Below are 26,172 nucleotides of genomic sequence, written 5' to 3'. Positions count from 1 at the left end.
CCATCTTCTCTTCTTTGCAGATACGACATTTGCATCTACAAGAATAAACCGTGTGGCACCCTGGGTAGGTGGGATTTCTCTTGCTTCTTGCCAGCACGCGGAACTTCGAGAGCGGGGAGAGGGAGGGCTGCACCAGGGGAAGCGTTCACACAACACTACCGCGAGCACCAGCAGCGGAGCCAGGAACAGGCCCGTTGTAGCCTCCTTACTTCTGTAAACACTAAAAGCAGGAACCTGGAGGATGGATGGGCTCTGGAACACTTCTCCGTTATATCCCTGGGTCGGGTCCAGCCTGATGATTAAGAACTGCTCGCATCTAGGGTTGGTCCATAGCCTAGTGGAGTGTTTTTGGCTTAGCAGAGAGAAATAAGACTTTTTTGTGATGACTATAAAGGGAGTTCTTTATTTAAACCACTAGACGCAGACAGACCCTGCAGCTTGCTCTGGCTGGAGCTCCTAATTTGTCTTGCCCTGGTCTAGACGAGGCAGTCAGGGAGGGATTACTGCTCTGAATCACTGCAGTTAAAAAGCAAAAGTTGGTGGATCCCTGACCTGATGTGGCTGCAGATGAGATGCCTGGTGGGGAGGTTGAGGCTGGAGGTGCTGTGGTAGCTCCACTTGTTCCTTTAACAGAGACTGTTCCACCACAGCCTGTGGTAGTGGGACCGGGTATGGGCAGAGGGTTGGAGGAATCCACTGCCATGATCTGAGGGGGATGTCTGCATGATCCAGCCCTCCAGATGGAGTCAGGCTGGGTTCCTGATTGTGGTGGGTGTCAGCCAGAACCAAGCGCAGATGCTGAGGTGGGATCCTGGCTTACTTGGTTTTCCGGGCTGCACTGGCCAGGTTTGGCTGCCCAAGTGCTGATGTTCCCCTACCAGCAGTGCCAGTGTCATGACAAGGACTGCTCCCCTCTGCACACAGTCTCGGGTTTGGGTACGAAGTTCAGAGGATTTATACCCACTACTACTCTTACCTGCTTCTCTTAAATTAGTTGACGGTGCTGAGTGCCCATGTGCCCCTAAGAGCCATGGGTCCATCTCAATGCGCCGTGTAACCAGTGGGAAGAAACTTGCTATTGACAGCGGGCTGTGCTCAGTGGCAGCAAGTGTGGAGCACATCAGTTCATCCCCAGATGCCACCCATGTCCCCTGCAGATGCTTTATGCTGGCCCAATGTGACAGCTCTGTCTGCCTTCCCTAGGCCTGGCCCCTGTCGGTGGGATGTGTGAACGAGAACGGAGCTGCAGCATCAATGAGGACATTGGCCTGGCCACAGCCTTCACCATTGCCCACGAGATCGGCCACACGTGAGTACTGTGCCAGAAGAGTCCCTGGGAGCAGCCATCACAGGGGAGGGCCCTTGTTGGTTTGTTCCTGCTGTAAAATCCTTCCTACAGATGATCCAGATGTGTCGAAAATGCAGCAGCTGATCACCTCTCTATTGCCTTGGTGATGCTTTCTAGGTTTGGCATGAATCATGATGGGGTTGGCAACAGCTGTGGCTCCCGTGGGCAAGAAACAGCCAAGCTCATGGCTGCTCACATCACCATGAAGACCAACCCATTTGTATGGTCCACCTGCAGCAGGGATTACATCACGAGCTTCCTGGAGTAAGGAATCCACCTCACCTTGCCCTTCCTTCTACCTTGCAACCAGTGCGCACCTCCAGCCTCTCACAGGCACTTGGGAGGAGTGGGTAAAGCCAAAGAAAAGCCCCCAAAGCGCACAGCCCATGCACCTTCTGTCTTGTCTCCCAGCACCTCATCCTATCCCAAGAGGCACGTACTTCCTTCCTTTAGACTTCCATATGGTTTCCTTACCTGCTGAAGATCCTAACACCATTTACCTTGCAGCTGAGAGGCCTTTATTTCAGTTCCATGCTTCCAGAAACTTCACAAATAATTCAACAGCTTCTGGAGGCATTTGGACGTTTCTGAAGTTCAGCCAGGAACTGCAGGGAAGGGTTGGTGTGGTGGGGAAGGAGGATCTGGAGACAGGGTTTGGTCTGCTTGGTGCAGACACCTTCTCTAGACACTGAATAGGAGAGTTTTCAGGTGTGGGCAAGCAACAAAGGAGAAAGTTTTTGGTGGTTTTGGTTTTTTTTCCCAAAGTGTCTTTGGGATTCAGGACAAGAGATTTAGGCTCCTAAGTTCCAGAGTTTTGATACTGTCACCTTGCCTGAGTCATGTGTCTGTGGCCTGAGTGAGCTTCTTCGCCAGGGTTCAGGCAGCCCAAGGGTTTCTGTCACAAAACAAGCATTCAGGATCAATTTTGGTAAGGTTTTTGGTAGGAAATGGGCACTACCTAATGAAAGGACTGGGTAGGACTTGAGTTACAGCTGGAAGAAGCAAATGTGCAGGGTCTCTGTGCTGGGACACTGCTGCTGTGATGCAAGGCTCCCTGAGGGGCTGTCACTTGCCCCGCTCTCCCTTGCCCCGCTGTCCCGCAAAGCTTGGTCGTCACCAAATCCCACATCTGGCGGCTCATGTTTGGCCACAGCCAAACCTGTCCCTCTTGCCTCTGACCCCTGGATGTGCACCACAGCAAGGCCCATTGCATTGACGGCGCCAGGGAAGCGCCGCGGCAGAGGCTGCCTTGTCCTCAGGTAACCCCGAGATCTCAGCAGGGCTGGCGGAGGACCTTGAGTTCATTTCGGCCCTCTCTGCTGGTTCATGCTGCCCGCCCCCGCCTGAGCACGGCCCCAGGAGGCTCCACTGGGACAGGGCCATGGTGCGTGCAAGACCCTGGGATGTGGAGCCGGGGGAGTGGTGACAGGCCTTGATTTAGGGCAAGCTCAGAGAGCAACAAGGACGGAGGAGGGAAAAGCATGTTTTCTTGCGGAATTTGGACGCCACTACAAAGCTCTGGCGCACAGAAGGACTTGGAAAGCAGGGACTCCCCACGCTTGGCACCTCTGGCCGCTCTCAGCTGGGGCTCTGCAGTCCTGGGGTGGGAGGGCAACCCCCCACCTACCCACCATTCTGGGGTTCCAGGCACAGGGTCTGTCTGCTGGACCTGGGACCCATTGGGACACCCAGGGGCCTGCAAACCCCTCAGATTAAAACTTCTGGAGTTACCTAGGAATGAGCATGTGCTTCCCAGCCCCAAGGGCACAGTTAGAAAAAGAGCTTCTCAGCCCTTTCTCAGCACCAGGTTTGCCCAAACGGGGCTGGTGGAGTGGTAGAGTTATCCCCTCACTCAGCTCAGCCCCGTGCAGCCCCAGGAGCGCCTGCTGCTGGTCCTCCACTGCGCCACACTGAGCCTTTCTGAGCTCTGATTCTCATCTCTTCTTTCCAGCTCAGGGATGGGATTATGCCTGAACAACGCTCCTCCTAAGCAAGACTTCATCTATCCAACAGTGGCTCCAGGACAAGCCTACGATGCAGACGAGCAGTGCCGTTTCCAGTACGGAGTTAAATCTCGCCAGTGTAAATACGGGGTAGAGAGCCTTCCTGCTTTACTATCGGTTCCCAGGGGATGGAGGATGGGGGCTACAAGGGCAAAGGGCCATGAGGCCGTTCCTCTGCTGCCCACATCGTTTTGCTGTCCTGCTTCAAACAAAGGGCACTGGCACATTCCCTGTGAGCTTTTTGTCTTGCTTCCCTGTGAGAGGGCAGAGGAGGTTGTTTCCCATCTGTAAAGGTTGAGTCCAGCTCCATTTTGGTCAGAATTATTCCCATGGGAAGAGATTTCTTGCCTCTCATACCTTGGCTGCTGCTGGACCCCAAGGGTTGCAACTGAAAGCCAGGCTGCAGTTCTCTCATGCAGACTCCTCTCTCAGTGGGTGTTTGTATACAGATGTATTTTTCATAATCCCTCCTGGAAATCACTCTGCTGCTCACAAAAACTTAGTGGGAGAAGCTTCTTTCTTCCAGATGAGGTGGGTTGATGTGCTGTGGGTCCGGCTGAGGGACCACTGCCCACCTAGGCATCACACTGCCATCCCCTGATCTTTGAATCTAGGAAACCACTGAAAGGAGAGGTTGTTTCAGGAGAAAAGATATCAGGAGAAAAGATTTTCAGGAGAAAAGCGTGACATTTTGCTGTTTTTGAAGTATTGGACATCACCGATTATCTGAGCATAGGGGGAAGTGTCTGCACTAAAGGGCTGGCTGGACTCAACGCAGCCACTTTCCCCTAGAGGAGACAGAGGAGACAGAGGTGAGATACATGGGCAGCTGTGTTGTCTGATGGACACACGTGTACATGTTCCCAGTGTATGCCCCAGGAAGCAGTGAAGGAGGAAACACATCAGATCAGGTTTTAGTTTCTCTTGCAACCGTGGAAATCCAAGCTCAGTGGTCCCATTGAAGTGACCAGTCTATCACCCTGTGCATCCATTTATTTAGCTTGGTTAGACACTAAACCATCTCCTGGTGGTCCCACCAGCTCATCTTGGTGAACAGAGAGCAAAGCTTGGCTCTCCTTGGCCCAGTGCTGTCTTTCAGCATGGCCCAGAGCCAACTGGACATGGGACAGATGCAATCTCTCAAGATACCTAGAGCAGCAGCAGAAGATGGTGTCATGGTCATGGTACCTGAGGTCAGATGCAACCAACTATGGCCTGTGCCCCTCCTCAGCTGTGCCAGAGACAGTGGAATGGAAACTTTTCATGTTTACATGCTCATTTCCCAGCTGATTTTTAACTTGGGGAGTCACTTCCTGTATATAGACAAGGATTACAAAAGCACAAGGTGTCCTTGTGGTGACCCTTCTAGTCCAGCCCATCTTGCATGCTCTGGGAGAAACCCAAAGGGCATAAGGGCTCGGGTGTGTGCAGATAATCTGGGTAAATGTCCACCTATCCTGTGCCCCGTATAAACAGGCTCTAGGGTGGTGGTGCAGACACAGCAGCATCTCTTCCTCCATGCCAGTCCAGAGCAGATGATTACTTGGTGAGGACAGATGTCACTGGTCGAAGCTGGGAAATCCTCTCACTTGGTAACACAGAAAGAAGAGACCATACAGAAGCTCCTGCTTCCCAGTATCCCTGCTGGCTCTGCAAGGCCAGAGCCCTTTTGAAGAGGGGAGAGGCTTTCTCCTTTCACTGATTCAAGGCAGCTGCAGCTGGGCATTAGCAAAGGAATTGAGAACCAAAATCCTTTTGCATCTTGGAGCTGCGGTCCTCGACACACACTCCGCAGTATTTCCCTTTGCTGGCTCGCCCTGGGGCACTCTGCTATGACAACCCTGGGAATGGGAGGGAAGCAGAGAAATCCTGGGCTCATCTTTTCGCCCCTCTTGGTACCGGTACAGAGGATTCCCAGTTGTTGAGTCAGTTTGTCCTGTGGGGGTATGGGTTTCTGTTTCCAGTACAGCCCTTGGCTGGGAGGAGGAATGCTTCACTGGAAAGCTGGGCCCAGCCCAAGGCATGATGACCAGGCTGTTACCTGACTGGAGCAGGCAGCTGTGGGAGCTGGCTCCCAGGTCCCACTGCTGGAGGGGTTGTGCTGGCCCCAGAGCACACAGTGCAGAGCACACTGGGTCCTGCAGCCCATGCTGCCACATTGGTGCGAACCGGCAGTGGCACTGGCATGGGCTGGGAGCACATTAGCAGCAGCCATAGGCTGTTGAGGCTCTGATCTCGCATCTCAAGATAGTTTCTTTCATTGACAACATGAACATGTTTCATGCTTTCACGTATAAGCTAAGTGACGGCAAGCTGCTCTCCAAAAAGCAGCAAGCCTTCCATAGGCTTGTTTCAGTAGGAATAGGTGATCTGGCAGCAAACAGCTCTGGTTTTTAGGCATTGCTTTGCAGTTTGCAGGTGTTGAAGTCCAGCCTGGTTGATCTGGTGGCAGAGCAGGGGGGCCTGAACTTTCTGATTTAGCGACTGTGACAGATTTACAGAGTCTCTGTCATGGACCTAAATTTTGGCTAGGTTCTGGAACAGCCAAGGGAAGCTTTTTATTTGCTCTGAGAGGTCAAGATGGGCTGAAGCTCAGGGTCTGCAGCTCAGGAAACCTTATGGAAAGAGGTCTGGAGTCCTCAGCACAGTATCTCTCCATGGACAGAAACAGAAGGCGGCAGTGTCCACTTCTGGGGCTGCTTACGGGACAGCTCAGTATCTGGCTTTATTTTGATTTTGGATCTATGTGGCATAGGGGTGCTCACGGCAGGTGCCCTTATGCTTAGCCTCCACTGCAGAGACCCAAAAGAGAGAACATCCCTCAGCCATGGGCGGAGGGGTCAGCACCATGGGATGAGCTCAGGACCCACAGGGCCATCCAAGGAGAAGTGGCGCAAAGACCAGGTTTGGCTGTGTGGGCTGGCTGGAAGCAGGCTCTGATGCCTGAGCATAGTGACACCCCCAGATCCAGAGAACCCCAGCCCCAGAAGTGCTTTGGCTTGGTCTGGAGAAGGGTGTGAGCTGGCAGTGGCCTTGGGGTGACTGCAGTGGGCAACACCTTGCGAGTTTTGATCCCCTACCATGCTGAACCACTCCTGTCCCCATGTCCCAGCACCCAACTGGTGCAACCCCAGCCTTGCAGCCCCTAACACAAACAAATCCTAATCTCGGTTTTGTTTCTTTGTCTCTTTCTTCCCTCTTTCCCCTCTCTCCCTCCCAATATCTCTCTCTCTTTCCAGGAAGTCTGCAGTGAGTTATGGTGCCTGAGTAAAAGCAACCGCTGCATCACCAACAGCATCCCTGCTGCTGAGGGGACCATCTGCCAAACCAACACCATTGAAAAGGGGGTAAGGAAGCCCAGGGCACCGTAGTGAGTTGACAGTGAGCAGTTGACTCCCTCTTTCAGCAATAACCAGGATTATTGTTTGCATTGGTGAGCGTGTGGTTGGTTTAAGAGCACCCACCAGCCTTGTCCTCCCTCCCCTGCCTCCCTGAGCCTGGAGCTATCCCCACGCTCCCTGCCAGCATGGAGGGAGGCTGGGATGTGCCAAGAGTCCAGGGGCCTGTAAGCACCCCAAAGCACAGAGCATCTTGTGTATTGCTGAAAATGCAGAATATGAAGTCCAGAAGCTCCTTGGTCTTGCCTAGGAGGCGCAGTAAGGTGACATCAAGTAACAGTGTATGCTTTAGGCAAACGTCCCGTTCTCAGGTTCGCTGAGGTCTCCTGGCTGTTTTGAGAAAAGGGATTTTTGCCCCAGTTTCTCCATGTGGAACAGTGGGTTTGTAACATGCTTTCTGAGGAATTTTCCTTTTTCAGACTCACCTGAGAGCAGAGGGTAGGATTTTTCATGACCATATAGTTTGTTCCCTGCACCTCCTACACCCATTTGCACCAATATCAAGCAAGTATGTAGCACTGTTAAAACAAAGTGTTAATGACTCATAGAGCCTTGCAAACTGAAAAATAATCTGGACAATGGAGATTCAGGGCTGAGACATTTTCCATTAAATGGACAGTGTTTTTCCACTGGAGGAAAAATAATTCCGAAGACAATCAAGAATCATTTCAGATCCTTAAGAAGCTGGAGGAAAGAGGATGGCTTTGACAAATGCATTATTCTTTGCAAACAGTCATTTTAGTTCTGCTGGAAATTAGATGGAAAAGGAGTAGACAACACCTGGGGCTGAACATCCCTGCTGCTGGACATTCATCGTATACAATGGCAATTTTTTTCTGCTCGCCATCTTTTTTACTAGCTTTTCCCACTTCTAAATATCTATTTTTTTCCCTCACTTACTAGTTGCTTTTTTAGCTGGAGCTCTTCAAAAGTCCTAAGAGAAGTGAAGTGCCAAGCATCCCAAGGACTCGTGGGAGCTATTCCCAGTGAAGATACTGACCCAGTTTGAACCCACAGTTACCTTCCATTTATCCTTTTGTATTAATTCATGCTTCAGAAGTGCTCTGATATCCTTGGATGAAAGAAGATGCGCCTTTGTATTAAAATGTATTTAAGTTGCACCTTCACTGGCTAGAGGTCCTGGCTGGTGGCCCCAGCACTCGCCAGTCGGATGAGCCCTCAGACCTCAGCCCTTGGCTGGAGCAGCTCTCAGAGCAACTTCCTTTTATCTGGGAAGAGCAGAGGGCAAGATCCAGGCATCAAAGCTATTTAAGGCATGCGAGATGAAAGGAGAGATAGGGTGTTTTATGCTCTGCCACACACCTGGAGAAGCAGTGAGGAGGAAAACGGAGCCCAGCTCTGTTGGGTGGTAGCTGTGCCCACGTCCCAGACCTCTGGTTGTAGTGGCTTCATCCGTGTTACTCCAAGAACCTGCAGTGGGTGACTTCAGACCCAGATCTGCAGGTGGTTTATGCTGCTGTAGGAGTGGAGGGATTTCTGCTGGAAGGGTTTCTGCTGCCCTGCCTCTTTCGGTTTTCTTTTCTGTTTTTTTAATTTAATTTCTATTAATCAAGCACTTGTTACACAGGTTGTGGTCAGCGCACCCTGTGAGGATGCCTTTCATCACACATCCTCCCTCCCAGCATGCCCTCAACTCATACCTGGCCTTGCAGCCGCCACATGTCCATGCTTGCTGCAGGAGAGCGAGCCCATCACTGGTGCTCTCGAGACCCCTGAGTGTGTGTGGGGGAATTCAGGGACTGGGCAGGCTCCTGGGCCCTGCCCGCAAAAGTAGCAGCCCCAGTAGAATCACGGACTCATTCAGTTGGAAAAGACCTTTAAGATCATCGAGTCCAACCATAACCTCTCCACCACTACATCATGTCTCTAAGTACCTCATCTCCCTGTCTTTTGAACCCCTCCAGGGATGGTGACTCCACCACTGCCCTGGGCAGCCCTTTCCAATGCCTGATCACCCTTTCAGGGAAGAAATTTCTCCTCATATCCAATCTAACCCTCCTCTCGTGCAACTTGAGGCCATCTCCTCTCATCCTATTGCTTGTTCCTTGGGAGAAGAGACCGACCCTCCCTCGCTACCCCTCCTTTCAGGGAACAGTATAGTACCTCCAGTGTGTACCAGCAGCAGGGACACCAGAAAGGCTCTGCCTGCAGAGCATCTCCTCTGCATGGGATCACACCTTTGGAAAGGCACTGGTGTGCAAGGAGGTCACTACCTGAGTGTCCTGGGAGGCCATGCTTCGTTTTTCCCTGCTACCCATGGAGATCCTGGCTCAGGAGGAGCCAAGAGAGGCTGTGCCAGCAGCCCCAGGGTGGGTTATCAGCCCCTGGAAGGAGCACACAGCAGTTGCTTCCTTCCTGGGATTATCTCAGCCCCTGAGGCCTGGTGTCTGGCACCGTGCCCAGAGAACAGCAGCAGGGCTGGCAGTGTCCTGCTCCTTGCATCACTGTCAACCCCGGGGGGTGCAGGACGCTTTCCAGGTCCGAGGGAAATATTTCATAGACAAGTTTGTGTGAGCCTCTGTGACCAATGGGATGGAGACAGGTGCATTCTTTAGGGATCCTTGGCAAAACAATGACATTTGTAATTGTTACAGTCAAAACTTTATTTTAACCCTTTGCAGATCAGGTCGTTTTAACGTAGTAAACACAACCCGAGCTCCCAGTACACAGACAAAACTCACTCCATCCTGGGAGGAAGCAGCTGGGGGTGGAGGTGTCCGTGATCCCCAGGGATCCTGGCCCAGCTCCAGGCCAAGTCCCACCTGGGTCTCTGTTTTTTTAGATGTGTGCTATAGCATGTGCTGGCTGCCAGGTGCTTTTATAGGCAGTGAGGTGTGTGCTCTTGCCTGTCCCCATTCCCAGCGTGTGCCACCTTGACTGACCCAGATGTCCAGAACCCCTTTAGAGGAGAAGTGGGGATGTGACTCACTTGCCTGCAGCCACCTGCCCCACAGGACAGTGCACCGGGGGTTGGGAGTGGGGACACTGGTCCCAGCATCCCTGCGAACCCTGACTACGCTGTGTGTGGAAACGGTGACACCATGACTCGGAGGAGAGGGGAATGCCCTCTGCAGTGGAGGACTTGACCCTGATGCCAGCCCAGCTCCCAGTTAAGATTTCCCAGGATCCCACCCTGAGCTGGCTGTCACATCTGTGGAGGCTGGGGAGTGCCCAGGGATGAGGAGACCCTGTGCTCAGGGTGTCTGAAGCTCTGTCTTTCTGCAGTGGTGCTACAAGAGGGAGTGCGTGCCTTTCGGCACCCGGCCAGAGGGCGTGGATGGGGCCTGGGGAGCTTGGTCGTCATGGGGGGAGTGCAGCAGGACGTGCGGCGGGGGCGTTTCATCGTCTGTCCGCCACTGCGACAGCCCACGGTAGGTGTACGCATGCATGACCGTGTCAGTGTGGCCCTGCCATGCCCTGGCTGTGTGACACCACTGTTGGGGTAGGTGGCGACAGCAGCAGCCAGGTGCTGTGCAGCTCTGCACTGTTCCCGGGAGGATCTCAGCTCCTGCATGCAAATCCTATGCATGGCTTTCTCGATGCTCTCGCTTTGGGGTTGGAGACTGCAGCCACAGACCCAAAGCCACTTGGACAGCTCCACCGTGCACTTGCAACCGAGTGGGTGATGTCTGCTGGGGTCTGCGTTTCTGCAATAGCCACTGCAGGCAGGATCTGGCCTTGCAGCAGAGCAGGGTTGGGAAAAGTCATGGTGCTCCTGCCAACTTGGGGTAGCCGCCTATCATAAACATGGCTCACTAAGCTGCTGCTCCTGTCTTGTACCCCGTTTGGCAGGCCCACCATCGGAGGGAAATACTGCCTGGGAGAGCGGAAGCGCTACCGGTCCTGCAACACCGACGTGAGTACTGGGGGAGAGGAGCGGTGGTGGGGCTGGCACAGCTGTGTCGCAGCATGGAGGGAAGGATGAGCCCCCTCCACAGGGCTGTGGGGCAATTAGGTGCAGCTTTGGGACCCCCTAGAGGAGGTGGCAGCAATGGATGGGAGGGACCCATGCTATGCTGTGTTGAGGAAACAACGGGCTGTACATACCTGTGGGGCTTCGGCATCAAGAAAGGAGCCAGAAAAGATAACAAGGCAAAGAAGGAGACATCAGAGGCTTCCAGCACTGATGTGACAGCTGTTGCCTCTCACACACTGCAAGTGCAGGCTTGGTCAGGGGAGAGTGGTTCACGAAATGCACCGTGGCACCCCGCTTCCCAGGGCTGGGGGTTAAACCTCAGAGGGAACAAAGAGACAGAACTGTGCTGCAGGGAAGCTCAGGGAAGCTTCGAACCTGGGAAATGACAGCTTTAATGTCCACAGGCTGGTAGTGAGGAAAGTAGATGGCTTTTTATCGCTTCTCCTGGGCTTTGCATTCAGCTTTTAAAGGATTGCTCACAAGAGCGAGTCTTGCATCTGCAGACAGAGCAGCTGGGACCAATGCCCTTAGTCTCCAAATAGTGTTAAGCTTTGTAGGAAGGATGCTTCTGCCATGCTGTAGCAGTGTACAGCTGTTGGGGCTGGTATCCATCTCCTCAAAGGGCTGGTGTCCATCCACTTGAAGCACTGGTGTTAGTCGCAGCTGTGGGCCCTGCAGCAGCCCCTAGCAGCTAAGGCAGGCTGCTCCCCACACTGCACTGATGGCTGGCTGTTGGCTGCAGGACTGCCCGCCGGGCTCCCAGGACTTCCGAGAGCTGCAGTGTGCCGAATTCGATAACGTCCCCTTCCGAGGGAAGTACTACACCTGGAAGACGTACCGCGGAGGTGAGTGCTGGCGCTGGGCTGAGCACCCCGGGCTCTGGCAGAATTCAAGGAGGGCTGGGCAGGACTTTGCTCTCCCTTGCTCTCTGCAGGAACAAGTCTTGTGGTCCAAGCGCTCTGATGGGCAGTTGCTCAGCATCTATGAGGGCACCAGAGCACTGGACCAAGCTGCCCAGAATGGTTGTGGAGTCTCCATCTGTGGAGACGTTCAAACCCCCCTGGACATGTTCCTGGGTGATCTCTGTGTGACCCTGCTCTAGTAGGGATTGGACTGGATGATCTCCAGAGGTCCCTTCCAACCCTGGCCATGCTGTGATCTCTGCTGTCCACTCTGTATCCCCAGGGTGAGCTGTCCCCCATTGTGCGACTGTGGGTCAGTGCACTCCCCTCCAGGCAGCTGCTCCTGCACTGGCCCACAACTGCTTTGCCGTGCCCAGAGTCACTTATCCTTGTGCAATCACTCATTGCTCTGTCAGGAACGATTCCAGCAGCGTCAGAGCTGTTGAACTTCTTTCCCTGACCCTGTTTCCTCCAGTGCTGAGTGAACAAAGATGAAGAGAGACAAGAGAAGGGAGATGTTAGTGTTTGGTACCTGGTGGGGGGCAAAAGGGCGGCCCTCCCCACCCAGGCAGGTAAAGCTTCCAGCTCTTTCAGAAGGGATGAGAACCACTGGGTCCCCCAAAAAGCAGCACTCCCCTATTCCCCAGGTCAACCCTCCTGTGCCCTGCAGAAGTGTCTGGCGAGGAGAGGGGACAGGAGGAGGCCCCTGTGGCAGAAATCTCTTAATAATGAGAAAGAACAGCGCGTCTCCTTCATGTCGTTAATGAACTTGACAGGGGAAATCCTTTGCAGCTGTGTAAATAAGCACACCTCCCAGTGGGGCTCCTGCAGCTGTAGCAGATGTGCTGAGGCTGCAGGGGATGGATCAATAAAAATGTAATAAAGTTACGATGCTGAAAGTCACACAAAGACTCCGATGGATGCCAAGGTGGAAGACAGCCTCGCGGGCTGGCTCTGCCCTTGCTTGGACCTCTCCCTTCCCCAGGCATGGCCCTGTGGTTGGAGACCAGGGGACGCTTGGCCAGTTCAACTTCAGCCCTCAAATTGTAATCTGGCCCTGACACTGATTATTGCTTTGGCTTTCAAAAAAAGCCCCTTCCTCTCTCTCTGCTTCAGCTTCCTCCTCCATAAAATAAGGTGATAAAACCTGTCCCTGTCCCCAGGTGTCTGTGAGCAATGACATGGTCATGTCTTGGAGGGTATCTGGGAGCTCCCTGTCTCAACTCTCCAGGTTGGCTGTGGGTGATGGCCACAAGGAGCCGTGCTGTTTAGCAGTTACAGTTTGTTCAGTGTCAAAGGGCATCACTGTCTTCCTCTGCAGTGGCCCAGGTAGGGAAACCGAGGCACATTCACATGAGTGAACGAGAGAGGTGTTGGAAGCTGCAGCTCCTCAGCCTGTTCTGGAAGACAAGCTCCTGGCCAGGAGAGCACCCATGTCCCAGCTCTCAAGAGATGGTGTGTGCAGACACCGCGTGCCTGGAAGCTGTCAGCCAGGATCAGCCCTTCGCAGCATGGGCTGTCCATGCTGGACTCTCAGATCAGTTGGACCGTGGAGGTGGTCAGGGGTCGTTGTTGTTCTCCTACACCTATGAACGTCTTTGCCCAGGTGCTTTGGCAGAACTGGGGAAACCGGATTGCAGCCATTCAATACATAAAGGAGGTTTATAAGAAAAACAGAGACTCTTTACCAAGGCCTGTAGTGACAGGACAAGGAGCTACAGTCTTAAATGGAAAAAGGGTAGGTTTGGAGTGGACATAAGGGAGAAACATTGGTCTTGAGAGTGGTGAGGCACTGGCCCAGGTTGCCCAGAGAAGCTGTGGGTGACCCCTCCCTGGCAGTGCCCAAGGCCAGGTTGGATGGAGCTTTGAGCAGCCTGGGCTGGTGGGAGGTGTCCCTGTCCATGGAGGATTGGACTGGGGGAGCTCTAAGGTCCCTTCCAACCCAAACCCCTCGAGGGGTGATGACTGTGACTTCAGCAGCACAGGCACTTGCATCTTCCCTTCTGTGCGGTATTTTGTGATCCTTGGTGTCATTTGAGTGCAGAGGTATGTCTGTGGGGAAGGCAGGGAGTGACCCATGTTTTGCCATGGGAAAACCTCCAGCTGGTAGCAGATCTACTCTTCAGGTTGTTTTGGGGGCATATATCCCTATTTTGGGAGCTGTTCACCACCCTGGCCCTCTGCTGAGCCCCTTCCCCTGCTCAGCTCAGCCACTGCCACCCTTGAGCTGCCCCCTTGCTGACAGGTGGGGTGTTGCAAGGGTGCCCATGCCCATGGCGGTTCAGGGAAATTAAAAAAAAAAACAACCCTGAAGGCAAAGAGCACCCCACTGGCTTGGATGGGGGGCAACTGATCCCACAGGGAATTTGGGAAGGGAAGGAGCCACCTGCTGAAAGCCCAATGCCAGCCGCCGGGTCACCGGCGAGTTGAGGTCGGGTTTTGCACAGGGCTGGCACGATGTGTTTTCCTGGTGGTGATTTATAAATGGCCTCAGAGCCCAGACCTCGGGATCGCAAGACACAGCCCCAGCGAGAAGCGCTGAGCTCAGCCGTTCGGAGCTCCGCAGTCAGCAGATACGTTGTATGTGGCTTTAATTGTTTGTTTATTTTGCTTTATTTGCTCAGTTACTCATTTTGCTCTTGGCGGATGCAAGAGCCAAGGGAGAGCGGAGCAGCTCACAGCGCTGGGAAAGGGATGGGGAGGAGCAGGGGCTTGCAGAGAACAGGAGATTGCTCATCATAAATTATAATGCACTTTAATTCCACTATGGGACAGGGCAGGCAGGAGGAACAGAACATCCTCTGAGGCACAGCACAATCTCCTCGCCCGGGCTGGTGGGACACAGTTGCATGTGTGGGATGTGCAGTTGCTGGTGTGGCACGGCCTCTCTGAGCTGGGACATCCCAGCATTGGTCCCTCTTTTTTTTATGTTTTCTTACTTCACTTGGGCTTTTTTGCCCCTGGGGTCTGGCTGTTCAGACCTGGGGCCCAGGCATGCGGTGGCCCTGAATTTTCCAGGTTGTGCCTGTGCTGTCCCCCTTGGTGGCCCTGGTGCTGCCCTCTGGGGTGCTGCAGAGGGGGGTGGCAGTCTGGGAGGGCTGATCAAGCACTGTCTCCAGGGGTTTCCCAGTCCTCCTGCTCCACAACGTGCCTGCCAGCAGCTGAATTCCCCTCTCCTCCTGTTCCACGCTCTCCCAGCTTTGGTCTTTCTTCTTTCCAGCTTTGTTTGGGCGTTCCCAGGCACAGCTGGGCCACCCCTCCCCTCCACCTGCCCCTTTGATGTGCTCTGTCACGTTGCAAGTTTGGCAGATTTTGGTTGCTCCTCAGTGCTTCCCAGCTCTGGCACGTACTGTTTGCAGTGCCTGCAGGAGGCAACTGCCACAGCTCAGACATGCATCCCTCTGCCAGCATTATGCAGGCACCCTTGGAATGCTCAGTAAAGGCAGCATATGCCATGATCTGCACCAGCACCTGATAAAATGGAATAATAGGAGGCAAGAAACAGCACTGCTCAGGTGTCTCCTTCCATAACCAGTCCCACGTCTTGCTCCCATGCACCATAAGTTATCCAGTATCCAGTATTCATTCCTTAGATGGTGCTTTGGCCAGGGGTGCAGGGAAGCAGGTATTGTAGCTATAACTTGATCATCCTTCCCCTTCGTCCTCACACTGCTGTCGTTGTCTTTGCTGTGAAGGACTCAGTATCTTGCCAGTTTTGAACAGAAAGGAATGGTTGCTCTGGCCTAGTAACTGGTTTAGGAGCTGAAAAATTTAGTTGCTCTGGTCTAGTAGCTGAAAAACCTTGGACAGGTTGCATAAGAGCTGCTGCCTCAGTTTCCTTCTCTGTAAAATGGGTACAAGGGTGTCAACAGCCCTTGTAAAGTGCCGGGTGACCCAGGAGTGACCAACACCAGATAAGAACAAGTCACTTTGTTTCCTTCTCTCTCACATACTGCCTGTGTTTCCCAGGCTGTGCAGGAGGGACAATCTCTCACTATGTGTTGATGTCTGGTTCAAGGGTCTTGACTAGGTGCTGATCAATAAGGAAGGTGCCTGGTTCCCTCCATGGGTCCCTCCACTCGGCAGGGAGCTGTGCAGTGGGCCAGGGGCAGGATGCAGGTTTGGGGAGGCTGAGGGTAAGGCATCCATTATCCAGCTTGGTGTCATCATTTGAACCTCTGCTTCTTCTCAGGGGGTGTCAAAGCCTGTTCTCTCAACTGTCTGGCCGAGGGCTTCAATTTCTACACAGAGCGAGCTGCCGCCGTGGTGGATGGGACACCGTGCCGGCAGGACTCCAACGACATCTGCGTCAACGGGGAGTGCAAGGTGCTGCGGGGTCTGGGACAGGCCAGGGTGGGGAGGCGCAGGCAGATATCCCCAGGCTGAGGAGCACTGCCCTCCACGTGCCATCGTGGACACAGGCAACCAGTGCCCCAGTGCCTGGTTCACTGGGAGCAGGAGCACATCCACCTCCAGGCTTGTGCCCATCCACTCGCCGTGCACTGGGTGCCACACTGTGTTAGCCATGGATGTCTGCATTTACAGCCCATATAGTTCCAGGCTCTTGGTATTTCCCTTGAAATGGGATCTGGAGGGCTATTTAATTATAAGAAAGCTCTGTGGGAATGGCAAATGTCCCCCAGCAGACAGACAGAGTCCCTCTGTCTCCCTGTGCCCCTGGGATCTCTTTGTCTCTGTGGTGCCGAGTATGCTGTGGCACAAACTGGGGATTGCCCCAAGGGTAGCCAGGTTGGTGGCCCCTTGCTAGCCCACATACTGTGGCAGCAGGGCAGAGCCAGAGGCTCCGCGTGGGCATGATGCCAGCGCTGTGGGGACACAGCTCTCCTGGGGCTGCTGCAGCACCCGCAGCTCCACACAAGCATCTTAACAGCTGCCTTGTCCCACAGTCCCAGCAGCTCTCCCTGTGCCCTCCAGCCTCAGAGAGACCCCAGGGGTGTTCTTGGAGAGGGGCATCAGAGAGAGCTGGACAGAGATGATGTTCCTGAGCACTCCCCAGTGTACAGCACAATGGAGGGGAGCGAGGAGGAGTCATGGGGAGTTCCTCAGGTGTGGGAAGGACAAGACCGCACCAAGAGGGTTAATTCCCTGCTGCTCCTTCCTCCAGCACGTGGGCTGTGACCGTGTCCTGGGCTCTGACTCAAAGGAGGACAAGTGTCGCATGTGTGGGGGAGACGGCAGCTCCTGTGAGACCGTGGAGGGTGTCTTCAACCAGTCCCTACCGGAGGGAGGTAGGGAGCAAGCAGCCTGGCCAGCACAGCCAGTGTCACCCCTCCTCAAGTCCCTGGGGATGTGCAGGACAGGCAGGGACATATCCCTAAGGGTTGGACCAGGCTGCAAGCAGGGAGCAGATCGCCCCTGTTCACCCACCGAGCCATGCCCTGGCCACTGCAGGCACCCAAGTCCCTGGCACAGTACACCAAGCTCCTTCCCTGCTCCCCAGCCCTCAAACCAGGCTCTGGAGATGCCTGTGGAGATCCCAGCTCCACAGCACTTCCCCAGCTGGTCCCACCACAAGAGCCCACACTCCAAAGCAAATGAGCCACTATCTCGGCTGACCATGGATGTTTTTCCATGTAATTGCAGTGGGTGTCTCAACGCACACCTCTGCACTGCCAGCGTCTCATTCAGCATTTAACTTGTGGGTAATGGGGTGGCACACGCTCCCATCCAGCCCAGGGCAGGGTTGGCTCCAGGCTCGGAGTCTGAGTGTTGCTGCTGACTAACCCTGGGTTGTCTCACAGGTTACGAGCAGGTGATCCAGATTCCCAAGGGCTCTGTCCACATTGACATCCGGGAGCTGAATCTCTCCATCAACTACCTAGGTAAGATGAGGCTGGGGGACACCGAAATTCCAGCTAGACACTCCTTGGTCTGCCATTTCCCTGTGGTTAACAGAGCATCTGAAAGGCTCAGTATGGAAGACCTCCCGCTGGAGCAGAGGATGGGGTTGGGGGTCCCAGCTTGAGGCTGGGGGCAGAGGAAGGGAGCACGGCAGTGGCAGTGTTGGTGTGGCACACACAGACCCATCTCGCTGTGGTGCTGCCTCCAGCGCTTGCTGTTCAGCAGCATCACCCTGAGCACACCTCAGGCCCTGCTGTTCTGGCACTGCCTGCGGCTCCTTGACATTTCTACCTTCGCCAGCACATTGGGCTGGGGTTTAAAAATAGCCCTGCTCACATTTTCCTTGGGCTTAATTTTCCAGCCAGACTCTGGCTGGTTTTTACAACAGGCTTACTTCTTTCCCCTTGTCTCCTCTTTCTGCCCCCCAAGTGATGGGCAGTGGTCGCAGAGGGGTGGGCAGGGATGCTTGCTGCTGGCCTGCAGCTGGGTGCCTCCACAGTGGCTTTCCAGGAGCAGGAGCTTACCTGGATGCCAGCACCGGTGGGAGATCACAGCGGGCCTCTCCTGACAGCACAGAATCATTAGGGTTGGAAGAGACCTCTAAGATCATCAGGTCCAACCATCCACCCAACCCCACCATGCCCACTAAACCATGTCCCCAGGTGCCACATCCACACGTTTTTTTAACCCCTCCAGGGATGGTGTCTCCAGCACTTCCCTGGGCAGCCCCTTCCAATGCTTGACCACTCTTTCAGTAAAGAATTTTTTCCTCACATCCAGTCTAACCCTACCCTGGCACAACTTGAGGCCATTTCCTCTCGTCCTATCACTAGTTACTTGGAAGAAGTTACTTGGCAGTATCCCTCCAGGCCAACAACCTTTACTGGGTTCAGGGAAGCCACCATCCCTCCCTGCCCAGCCCAGGTATACTGGTCACTTCTCTCGTCCATCCAGAATGGATTTCTGTGCACTGAAGTCACAGCACAAGCTCATATCTCTATCAACTGCTGCTACCAGTCTCTCACACTCTAAGATCTGTGTCCTCCTCCCTTGTCAGTATGAAGCATCCTCCCCACCCCAGAGTATCACGGCAATGAGATCGTTGCCAGCTGCAAGGGCAGGAGTGATGCAGAGCTGGTGGCCAGTGTGGTGGTGGTGGCAGAGTGCAAGCAGGGAGAGTGTGGGAATGTGAGCAGGAGCAAGAGAGCAAGCGAGAGCATCCCCCTCTAGTGACTCACTTGGGCAAACACAGCCAGGCTCCTTGGACCAACCTTCTCCAGCAGCCCCAGCAGCCAAGACCCAGCTTGCACAGCTGGAGTAGAGCCTGGCTCCATGGCCGCAGTTTGTCACACTGCCAGGTGTCCCCATCGCCACCCCGGGCCAATGGTTGGGCTCCCCACAGCGTCATCCTTCCGCAGTGAGGTGGTGGGGAAGCCTGAGATGAGATGATGGGTACTTTAGTCCCACCTCTGCTTGGACTAACCCTTGCTCCCCTGTCTTCACAGCGCTGAGAGGGGAGAGCGGCGAATATTACATCAATGGGAAGCTCTCCATCGATCCCCCACGGCGCTTTGACATTGCAGGCACAACTTTCCACTACAGGAGATCCCCAGAGGAGCCTGAGTCCTTGGAAGCCTTGGGACCCACCAATGTCACCCTTTTTGTCATGGTTGGTACCACGGTTCCTTCATCCCCCCCACCTGGTATGGGGCTGGGCTGGGCTAAGGAGACCTTGCTGTGACTGCATGGGAACTGGAGCTGATCAACCCCTCTCCCTGCTGTCTAGAGTAAAGGGGCATGGACATCAGAGGTAAATTAGGCTGAATTCTGAGGTCTCTCTTCCTGATCTGCCAGGCTTTGGAACAATTCAATCTTTAAGTGCACATGAGCTTGTTCTCTGTGTCACCTTCATGACTGCACCACTGTCATTACTGGTGGCTGCCATGTCAATGCTGGCAGGGACTGGAAAGGGAAGGGGGAGAGATTTCAACTACCCTGGATTTTAGAAGGCACACTGAGGTCGTGGGATGCCATCCAGATGATGATGACCATGCTGGACTTGGGTGGCACTGATGCCTCAGTGGTGCCTTTCTCCACAGGTCCTTGTGCGGACAGAGCTGCAGGGAATCCGGTACAAGTTCAACGCGCCCATCGGCAGGGATGCCTCCAACCAGTACTCCTGGCACTACACCCCGTGGACCAAATGCTCGGTGCTGTGTGCAGGGGGTGAGGTTTGACCCCTTGTTGGCTGGTGGGGACACACACATGTCTCTACATTCACAGAACAACAGAATCATTAAGGTTGGAAGAGACCTCTAAGATCATCAAGTCCAACCATCAACCCAACCCCACCATGCCCACTAAACCATGTCCCCAAGTGCCACATCCACGCACTTCTTGAACACCTCCAGGGATGGTGACTCCACTACTGCCCTGGGCAGCCTCTTCCAGTGCTTGACCACTCACTCAGTGAAGGAATTTTTCCCCATATCCAATCTAACCCTCCTCTGGGACAAATTGAGGCAAACTTGAGATACCAAAGGTGAAGGAGATCTTGGATATGGTCACAGAAGTAGGTTCAGGCTTGATGAGATGTAGTGATGAGCAGCTGCCCCATCACATCGTCCATGTGGAAGCACAGCAGCGGGGCTCTGACCTGCAGCCTGGCTCAGCACTGGTCTCAGGGTCCTCCTCCCTTTCCTCCCTTGCCTCTTTTTCCTTGGCAGGCAACCAGACCCAGTCAGTGGTATGCAAGAAGCTTTCCGATGGCTCAGTGGTCTTCAACCATTTCTGTAGCCCTGAAACTAAAATGCCAGAACGGCAGAGGCCCTGCAATACTGAACCATGCTCCCCAGTGTGAGTACTGTGACTTGGAGCAGATTGAGGGAGTGTGGGTGGAAAAACCAGTGTGGAGGAGGGTGAAGATCCCCCCTATCTGCCATTCCCAAGTGAGAGTCCCCTGCCACAGTCCCCAGAGGTGACACTACCTGGCTGGAGCAGCTCTGTGTCCCATCACCAGCATGATGGGCACATCCTGCTCAGCCTGAGCACATTGCTGTGGGAAAAGGACAGTGGTGATACAGGGATCAGAGCTGTCTGCATGAAGCCACACCGTGCCATGCTCAGTGAGAGACACACTGAGCACTTGGTGTGTTGGCCAAGGATGATCTCTATAGCGTGACCTTCTCCTGGGGCTGCTGCACTGCTTGAAGAAGGGAACCCTCCTGGTCTCGTCCTTTGGTGCAGAGCAGATACTCAGTGCAGTCCCTTCCAAATTGTCCCAGCCCTTCTCTGGATGGCCCTTGCTCCTCTCTTGAAAGGAGATGTGGAGGAACCATCTGGTTCAACCAGAGCTGCCTGGAAGGTTGTGGTCAGAGTAGTAATAGGGCTGTGCACAGGAGTGTGGGAACAAGCATGGGCCAATGTGCCTCTCACAGGCTGTTTTATGTGTTCCAGCTGGGTGATTGGGAACTGGTCTGAATGCAGCCGAAGTTGCAACGAAGGCGTCCGCACGCGCAGTGTCCTCTGCAAGCGTAAGATCTCTGTCACCGAGGAGAAGACCTTGGATGATGCTTCTTGCACTCATCCGCGGCCAAAGATGCTTGAGCCTTGCAATAACCAGACGTGCCCTCCAGAGTGGGTCGCCCTGGACTGGTCTGAGGTAAGTGCTTGACATCGGCCCTCATCTTTCTGATGGCCCTGGTTCTTAGGAGGACAGTGACAGTCGCGAGGCCAGAGCATCAGTGATGGCTGCTGGCTGCATAGGGTGAGCAATGGTCTTGCAGCACAGGAGGTGGGAGCAGTGGCTGGGAGAGCCGGTGCTGCCTCTCTCCGCTCTTCGCCATATGTCCTGACCACGCCTGTCCTCTCTGCAGTGCACCCCGAGCTGCGGGCCAGGTTTCCGCCACCGCATCGTCCTCTGCAAGAGTGGTGACCACAGCGCGACGCTGCCCACCTCTCAGTGCTACGAAGGTTCCAAGCCCCCGACGAGCATGAGGTGCAACCTGCGGCGCTGCCCACCACCGCGCTGGGTGACTGGCGAGTGGGGAGAGGTAGGGACGAGCCTTTCCGTGGTGGTATTGAAGGAGAATACTCCCCCCCCCAGCCCCTCAAATCCTAGTGCACATGAGGCTTTTACCTGCCAGCAGAACCTGATGTGGCCACCACAACTATCTAGGGGCCAGCAGGACCCCATGGCAGTGTTCTTTGCCCCCCACCTTGGCTCAGGAAGCTGTTCTGATGGGTGGCCCATGCACACCATCCCAGGGTGAGAGACCTAACGACTTTCCTGAGCCTAGCAGGGACCTTGGAGGGTCCCCACGGGTACCTGGTGGGCAGCAGAGTGGTGCAGTGGCAGCGATGGGCTGCAGAGGTGGGCTGGGCTGGTTGCAAGTGGGGCCACCACTGGTCCACCTGCCACGGCCCAGCATCTGCAGCGAGGTGATGCTGACAGCCCCCATTCCCTTTAATACCCCTTGAGCTGCAGGGTGACATCGGGGTGCAAGAGGCGTGGAAAAGGCCAGTGATTTAGGGCTGAATGGTGAGACCCTCACTGAGTCCAGAGGTTCATAGAGTCATTGGGCTGGAAAAGACCTTTGAGATCATTGACTCCAACTATAACCTGCCCAAATTATGGCTCTAAGCACCTCATCTCCCTGTCAAACCAAGCTTTTCAGGAAGCAGGACCACCGTGTACAGCCCTGAGGTCCCTGCAGCTGCTGGCAAGGGAAAGGATGAGAGCACCCAGGCCATTTACACTGCCCAAGCCCTGGCCATGCCGTCTCCCCCTGCATTACCGAAGCAGTGGTGTGGCCGCTGCAGCTTGGTGCTGTGCTGTTTCCCTGCAGTGCTCTGCGCAGTGTGGCCTCGGCCAGCAGAGAAGATCCGTCCAGTGCCTGGCTCACACCGGGCAGCCGTCCAGTGACTGCATGGAGACCCTGCAGCCGCCTGGCATGCAGCAGTGCGAGACCAAGTGTGAATCGGGACCTACAGACAACCCGGAAGGTGAGGGAGATGAAGGGGGCTGGAGGGGGACACGTGGAGCACTGCCACCCTCGGGGACCACATGGTACAGGGACACCAGAGGCAGCACAGCCCAAGCTGGGCTCTTTGCTGTGGGATGAGGCTCTTGTGGAGAGGCCTGATGCTGTCCTCTCTGGTCCTGGTCCAAACTGGCACGCCATGACCCTGGCAAATGAAGTAACTGCACCTTTGCAAAGAGAGGCTTCCCATAGTGAGGGTCTCAGTAGCTGCTTCTTTAGTAGGCCAGTCAGTTGAGTAAGGTTCTCTCCCTCCGCTCTGCCCTGGGGAGGCCACATCTGCAATACTGCATCCAGCTCTGGGCTCCTCAGTTCAAGAAGGAAAAGGAGACTGGAAAGAGTCCTGTGTAGAGCCACTGGGATGATGAGGGGACTGAAGCATCTTCCATATGAGGAAAGGCCGAGAGAGCTGGAGCTGTTCAGCCTGGAGAAGAGGCGACTGAGGGGGGAATCTCATTGATGCTTATCAATATCTCAAGGGCAGGAGTCAGAAGAATGGGATCAGACTCTTCTTAGTAGGGCCCAGCAGCAGGACAAGGGGCAGTGGTCACAAACTGGAACACAGGAGGTTCAACCTCAACATAAGGAAAAACTTCTTCACTGTGAGGATACCAGAGCCCTGGACCAGGCTGCCCAGAGAGCTTGTGGGGTCTCCCTCTCTGAAGACATTCTTCAGACCCCCCTGGACATGTTCCTGGGTGATCTCTGGGGAACCCTGCTCTAGCAGGGGCTTGGACTGGATGATCTCCAGAGGTCCCTTCCAACCCCAACTATGCTGTGATTCTGCAATTCTTCAGCACGGCTGCATCTTGCTGCTGCCTGACAAACACCCCCCAGGAGCTGGGTATGGGGTGCATAGAAGTTCTGCAGGCAGGGCTCCTCACCCTCTCACTCTGCTTCCCTCTGTCGCCCATCCAGAGTGCAAGGATGTGAACAAGGTGGCCTACTGCCCGCTCGTCCTGAAGTTCAAGTTCTGCAGCCGGACCTACTTCCGACAGATGTGCTGTAAAACGTGCCAGGGGCACTAGGGACACAGCGTGACCCCCGTGGGAAAACTGGAAGGCAAAAGCTATGCCAGAGGGGCCACCAAGCCGTGCCCTTCCCCTCCACCCTGGGAATCTCCCCTGGGTCCAACACAGACACCGGTCGTGCTTCCAGCAGGAGCCGGCGTCACCCAAACCCGTCCCCCAAAGACACGCACCCTTTGCCCCTGAGCTTCGCAATGGCAGGTTCCCAGTTAAACCACTGCCAGCCACTGCAGATGCTGCCACGGCCCAGCGCAACAGGAGCCGGTCCGTGAGTGGTGGGAGAGGGAGAAGCTGGGCAGAGCGCGGCAGCAGGGACATTACTTGAAATTCTGATGTTATTTATTAGTCGCAGGCCCAGGTCTTGCGGCCACTAAAGCGGCACCACTTGCCCCGCTCCTGCCTCATCCTCTTCTGTGCCTGTGTCCCGAGGGCATCATGGGGTGGTGGGGACCATGGTGGGACATCTCCAGGGAGACTGTGTCAGGGTCTGATGCCTTCCCTTGGGCATCCCTGGGGGGACAGGGAGGGGTTTCAGGTGGCATGGGTGACAAGCGGAGCTTGTGGCTTCAGGGCAGTGGGTGTAGCAGAGCTGCTGTGGGAGCGGGGTTGACGCAGGAGTTTTGTTTCTTTGGTTTGCGTCCTGTCACCTTGGGACATGCAGCAGGGGACAGGGAGCAGTCACACAGTGAGCAGAGCGGTGACACCAGTTTAACTGGGAGAGGGAGTTATTCGAACTCGCTTAACAACCTACTTTGATTGGGGTGTGCCCCTATTTTTCCTTAAAGCCCTTGTCACTATTCTGACCACTTTTTATTCCAGAAACACCTCAAAGCATGAGCTGAGGTCAGGGCTGAAGTGTGCTCGGGATTGCAGTCACTTAAGAGGTGCTGGGCTGCAGGAAGCAAAGCAAAGGAGGATGCAGGACTGTCTTAGTCCCAGTGTCCCCATTGCTGAGCTGTGACTTGGGACCAGTCTGCCTGGTCCTGGCAGAGCCCCCCCAGCAAACACCACAGCCTCCATGGCTGCTTTGCCTCCAAAGGTGCTTTACTTCCAAAGGTGCTTTGCCTCCAAAAGGTGCTTTGCCTCCAAAAGGTGCTTTGCTTCCAAAGGCAGCCTCGCCGCATGCTGCTGTGGCTTCGGGGTGCTGGTCCCAGCGCCACCCACTCCTCTGCCCCCAGGAGACCTCCAGTGATGGGAAAAGAGCAGGCTTGAAATTCCTCCAGGTCACCTCCTGGCCAAATGTGGCCAACACACATCTTCTCCATGGGCCACCGCAGCCCACAGAGGAGACCTGAATATCTAATCTATACAGCATGTTCTTTTTGGTATCATTATTGTTATTATTGTTGTTATTACTATGATTATTTTCAGGCCTTTCTGCATCACAAAGATGGGAAATCTTGTCCAAAGCCATGTTGCATTCCCCTTGGGGGTCATCTGTAGGTGCAGGGGAGCGGACAGCCCTCTGTCCCCAGAATGAACCTCTCCACCCTGCCAGCCCTCCTGTGTTACTCCAGAAATCTGTATTTTCACCCGCTCATCAGCCGATCACAGCTTTCCTGGTGCTCAGCAAATCCCGTCCGGCTGTCGAGCAAGCGTTCATTTGTCTTCCTTCCTGGTGCCATGCTCCATTCTGACATTTTTGGGAGGGGAGGGGGTGTTTTTCACCTTTTTATATAGATATATATATAATGAAAAATGTTTAACGTACTAACTCTGAGGAGGAGCGACGTAACGGCATGATTTATAATAAAGGAGTAGCTTTGATCCCGGGTGCAGCTTCTGGTCCCAGTTTTGTTTCTCGGCTGTCGAGCCTGGGCTCTGGGCAGGCTTCTCCTTGGCAAACCCCTCATGGGTTGGCTGGGCACCCCAGGGCCGCACAGACCCCATACTGGGAATGCTGGTTTGGGATTTTAGGAGGGTTTTATTTGATGAAGTACACATCTGTGGGTTGAAACACCAACAATGCTTCCCTGAATCCCTTGGGCTGGTTCTCCTGGAGAGTGACATGAAGGTTTGTGCCAGGTCTTGTGCTGGAGAACCAGAGGACAGGGGTTTTTGTAGGGTCTGGTGTGATGGGTTTTAAACTACAAGAGGGGATATTCAGACTAGGTATAAGGAAGAAATTTTTTACAATGAGATCGGTGAAGACTTGGACCAGGTTGCCCAGAGAGGTGGCCCAGAGAGGAGCCGTCCCAGGGCGGCAGGTCTGCAGGGACAGTGGTGATGTGGCAGTGGGGAACAGCGCTGAGGCTGCAGCAGACCTGGTTTCTTTGCCCCCTTTTCACTGCTTTCTGCTGAGGGGCTGAGCATTGAGTTGCTGGGCCCACGCTGATGGAGCCAGGCCTGCACCAAGAGCCAGCCCCACACTGACAGAGCGAGGCCCACACTGACAGAGCCAGACCCACACCAATGAAGCTGGGCCCACACTGACGGAGCTGGGCCCACACTGACAGAGCCAGGCCCACACCAACAACCAGCAATGGCCTTTCTGAAATGGCTTCAGCCCATTTGTAGCCCAAACATTTCCTCAGGTTGTGGCCTTTTTTGGAAAAAAAAGCAGCAGCAACCAAAAGCATCTTGCTCCCAAAACCACCTCAAAGTAGAGCCTCCTCCACCACTGAGGGGTGACATCAAACTGTCACCTTAGGGCGG

At 54.6% G+C, this 26,172-nt stretch overlaps 1 protein-coding gene across 1 annotated transcript in view; it reads left to right on the top strand.

Annotated features, from left to right (window-relative positions):
• The window catches only part of ADAMTS10 (ADAM metallopeptidase with thrombospondin type 1 motif, 10), a 40,419-nt gene extending 16,902 nt beyond the window's left edge, over positions 1-23,517 (top strand). The window contains exons 7-24 of the mRNA XM_010183556.1: positions 21-64; positions 1,204-1,309; positions 1,466-1,612; positions 3,300-3,441; positions 6,591-6,698; positions 9,996-10,141; positions 10,563-10,626; positions 11,429-11,531; positions 15,781-15,914; positions 16,714-16,837; positions 17,351-17,431; positions 18,956-19,119; positions 19,550-19,676; positions 20,177-20,306; positions 20,907-21,111; positions 21,326-21,502; positions 22,298-22,454; positions 23,408-23,517. Of these exons, the coding sequence (XP_010181858.1) occupies positions 21-64; positions 1,204-1,309; positions 1,466-1,612; positions 3,300-3,441; positions 6,591-6,698; positions 9,996-10,141; positions 10,563-10,626; positions 11,429-11,531; positions 15,781-15,914; positions 16,714-16,837; positions 17,351-17,431; positions 18,956-19,119; positions 19,550-19,676; positions 20,177-20,306; positions 20,907-21,111; positions 21,326-21,502; positions 22,298-22,454; positions 23,408-23,517 (2,269 nt within the window). The remainder of the gene's footprint in view (positions 1-20; positions 65-1,203; positions 1,310-1,465; positions 1,613-3,299; positions 3,442-6,590; positions 6,699-9,995; positions 10,142-10,562; positions 10,627-11,428; positions 11,532-15,780; positions 15,915-16,713; positions 16,838-17,350; positions 17,432-18,955; positions 19,120-19,549; positions 19,677-20,176; positions 20,307-20,906; positions 21,112-21,325; positions 21,503-22,297; positions 22,455-23,407) is intronic.
• The last annotated feature ends 2,655 nt before the right edge of the window (positions 23,518-26,172 follow it).

Source organism: Mesitornis unicolor, unplaced genomic scaffold (genome assembly GCF_000695765.1).
Source record: "Mesitornis unicolor isolate BGI_N332 unplaced genomic scaffold, ASM69576v1 scaffold7700, whole genome shotgun sequence".
NCBI lineage: Eukaryota > Metazoa > Chordata > Aves > Mesitornithiformes > Mesitornithidae > Mesitornis > Mesitornis unicolor.
This window is presented reverse-complemented; position numbering and strand designations above follow the sequence as displayed.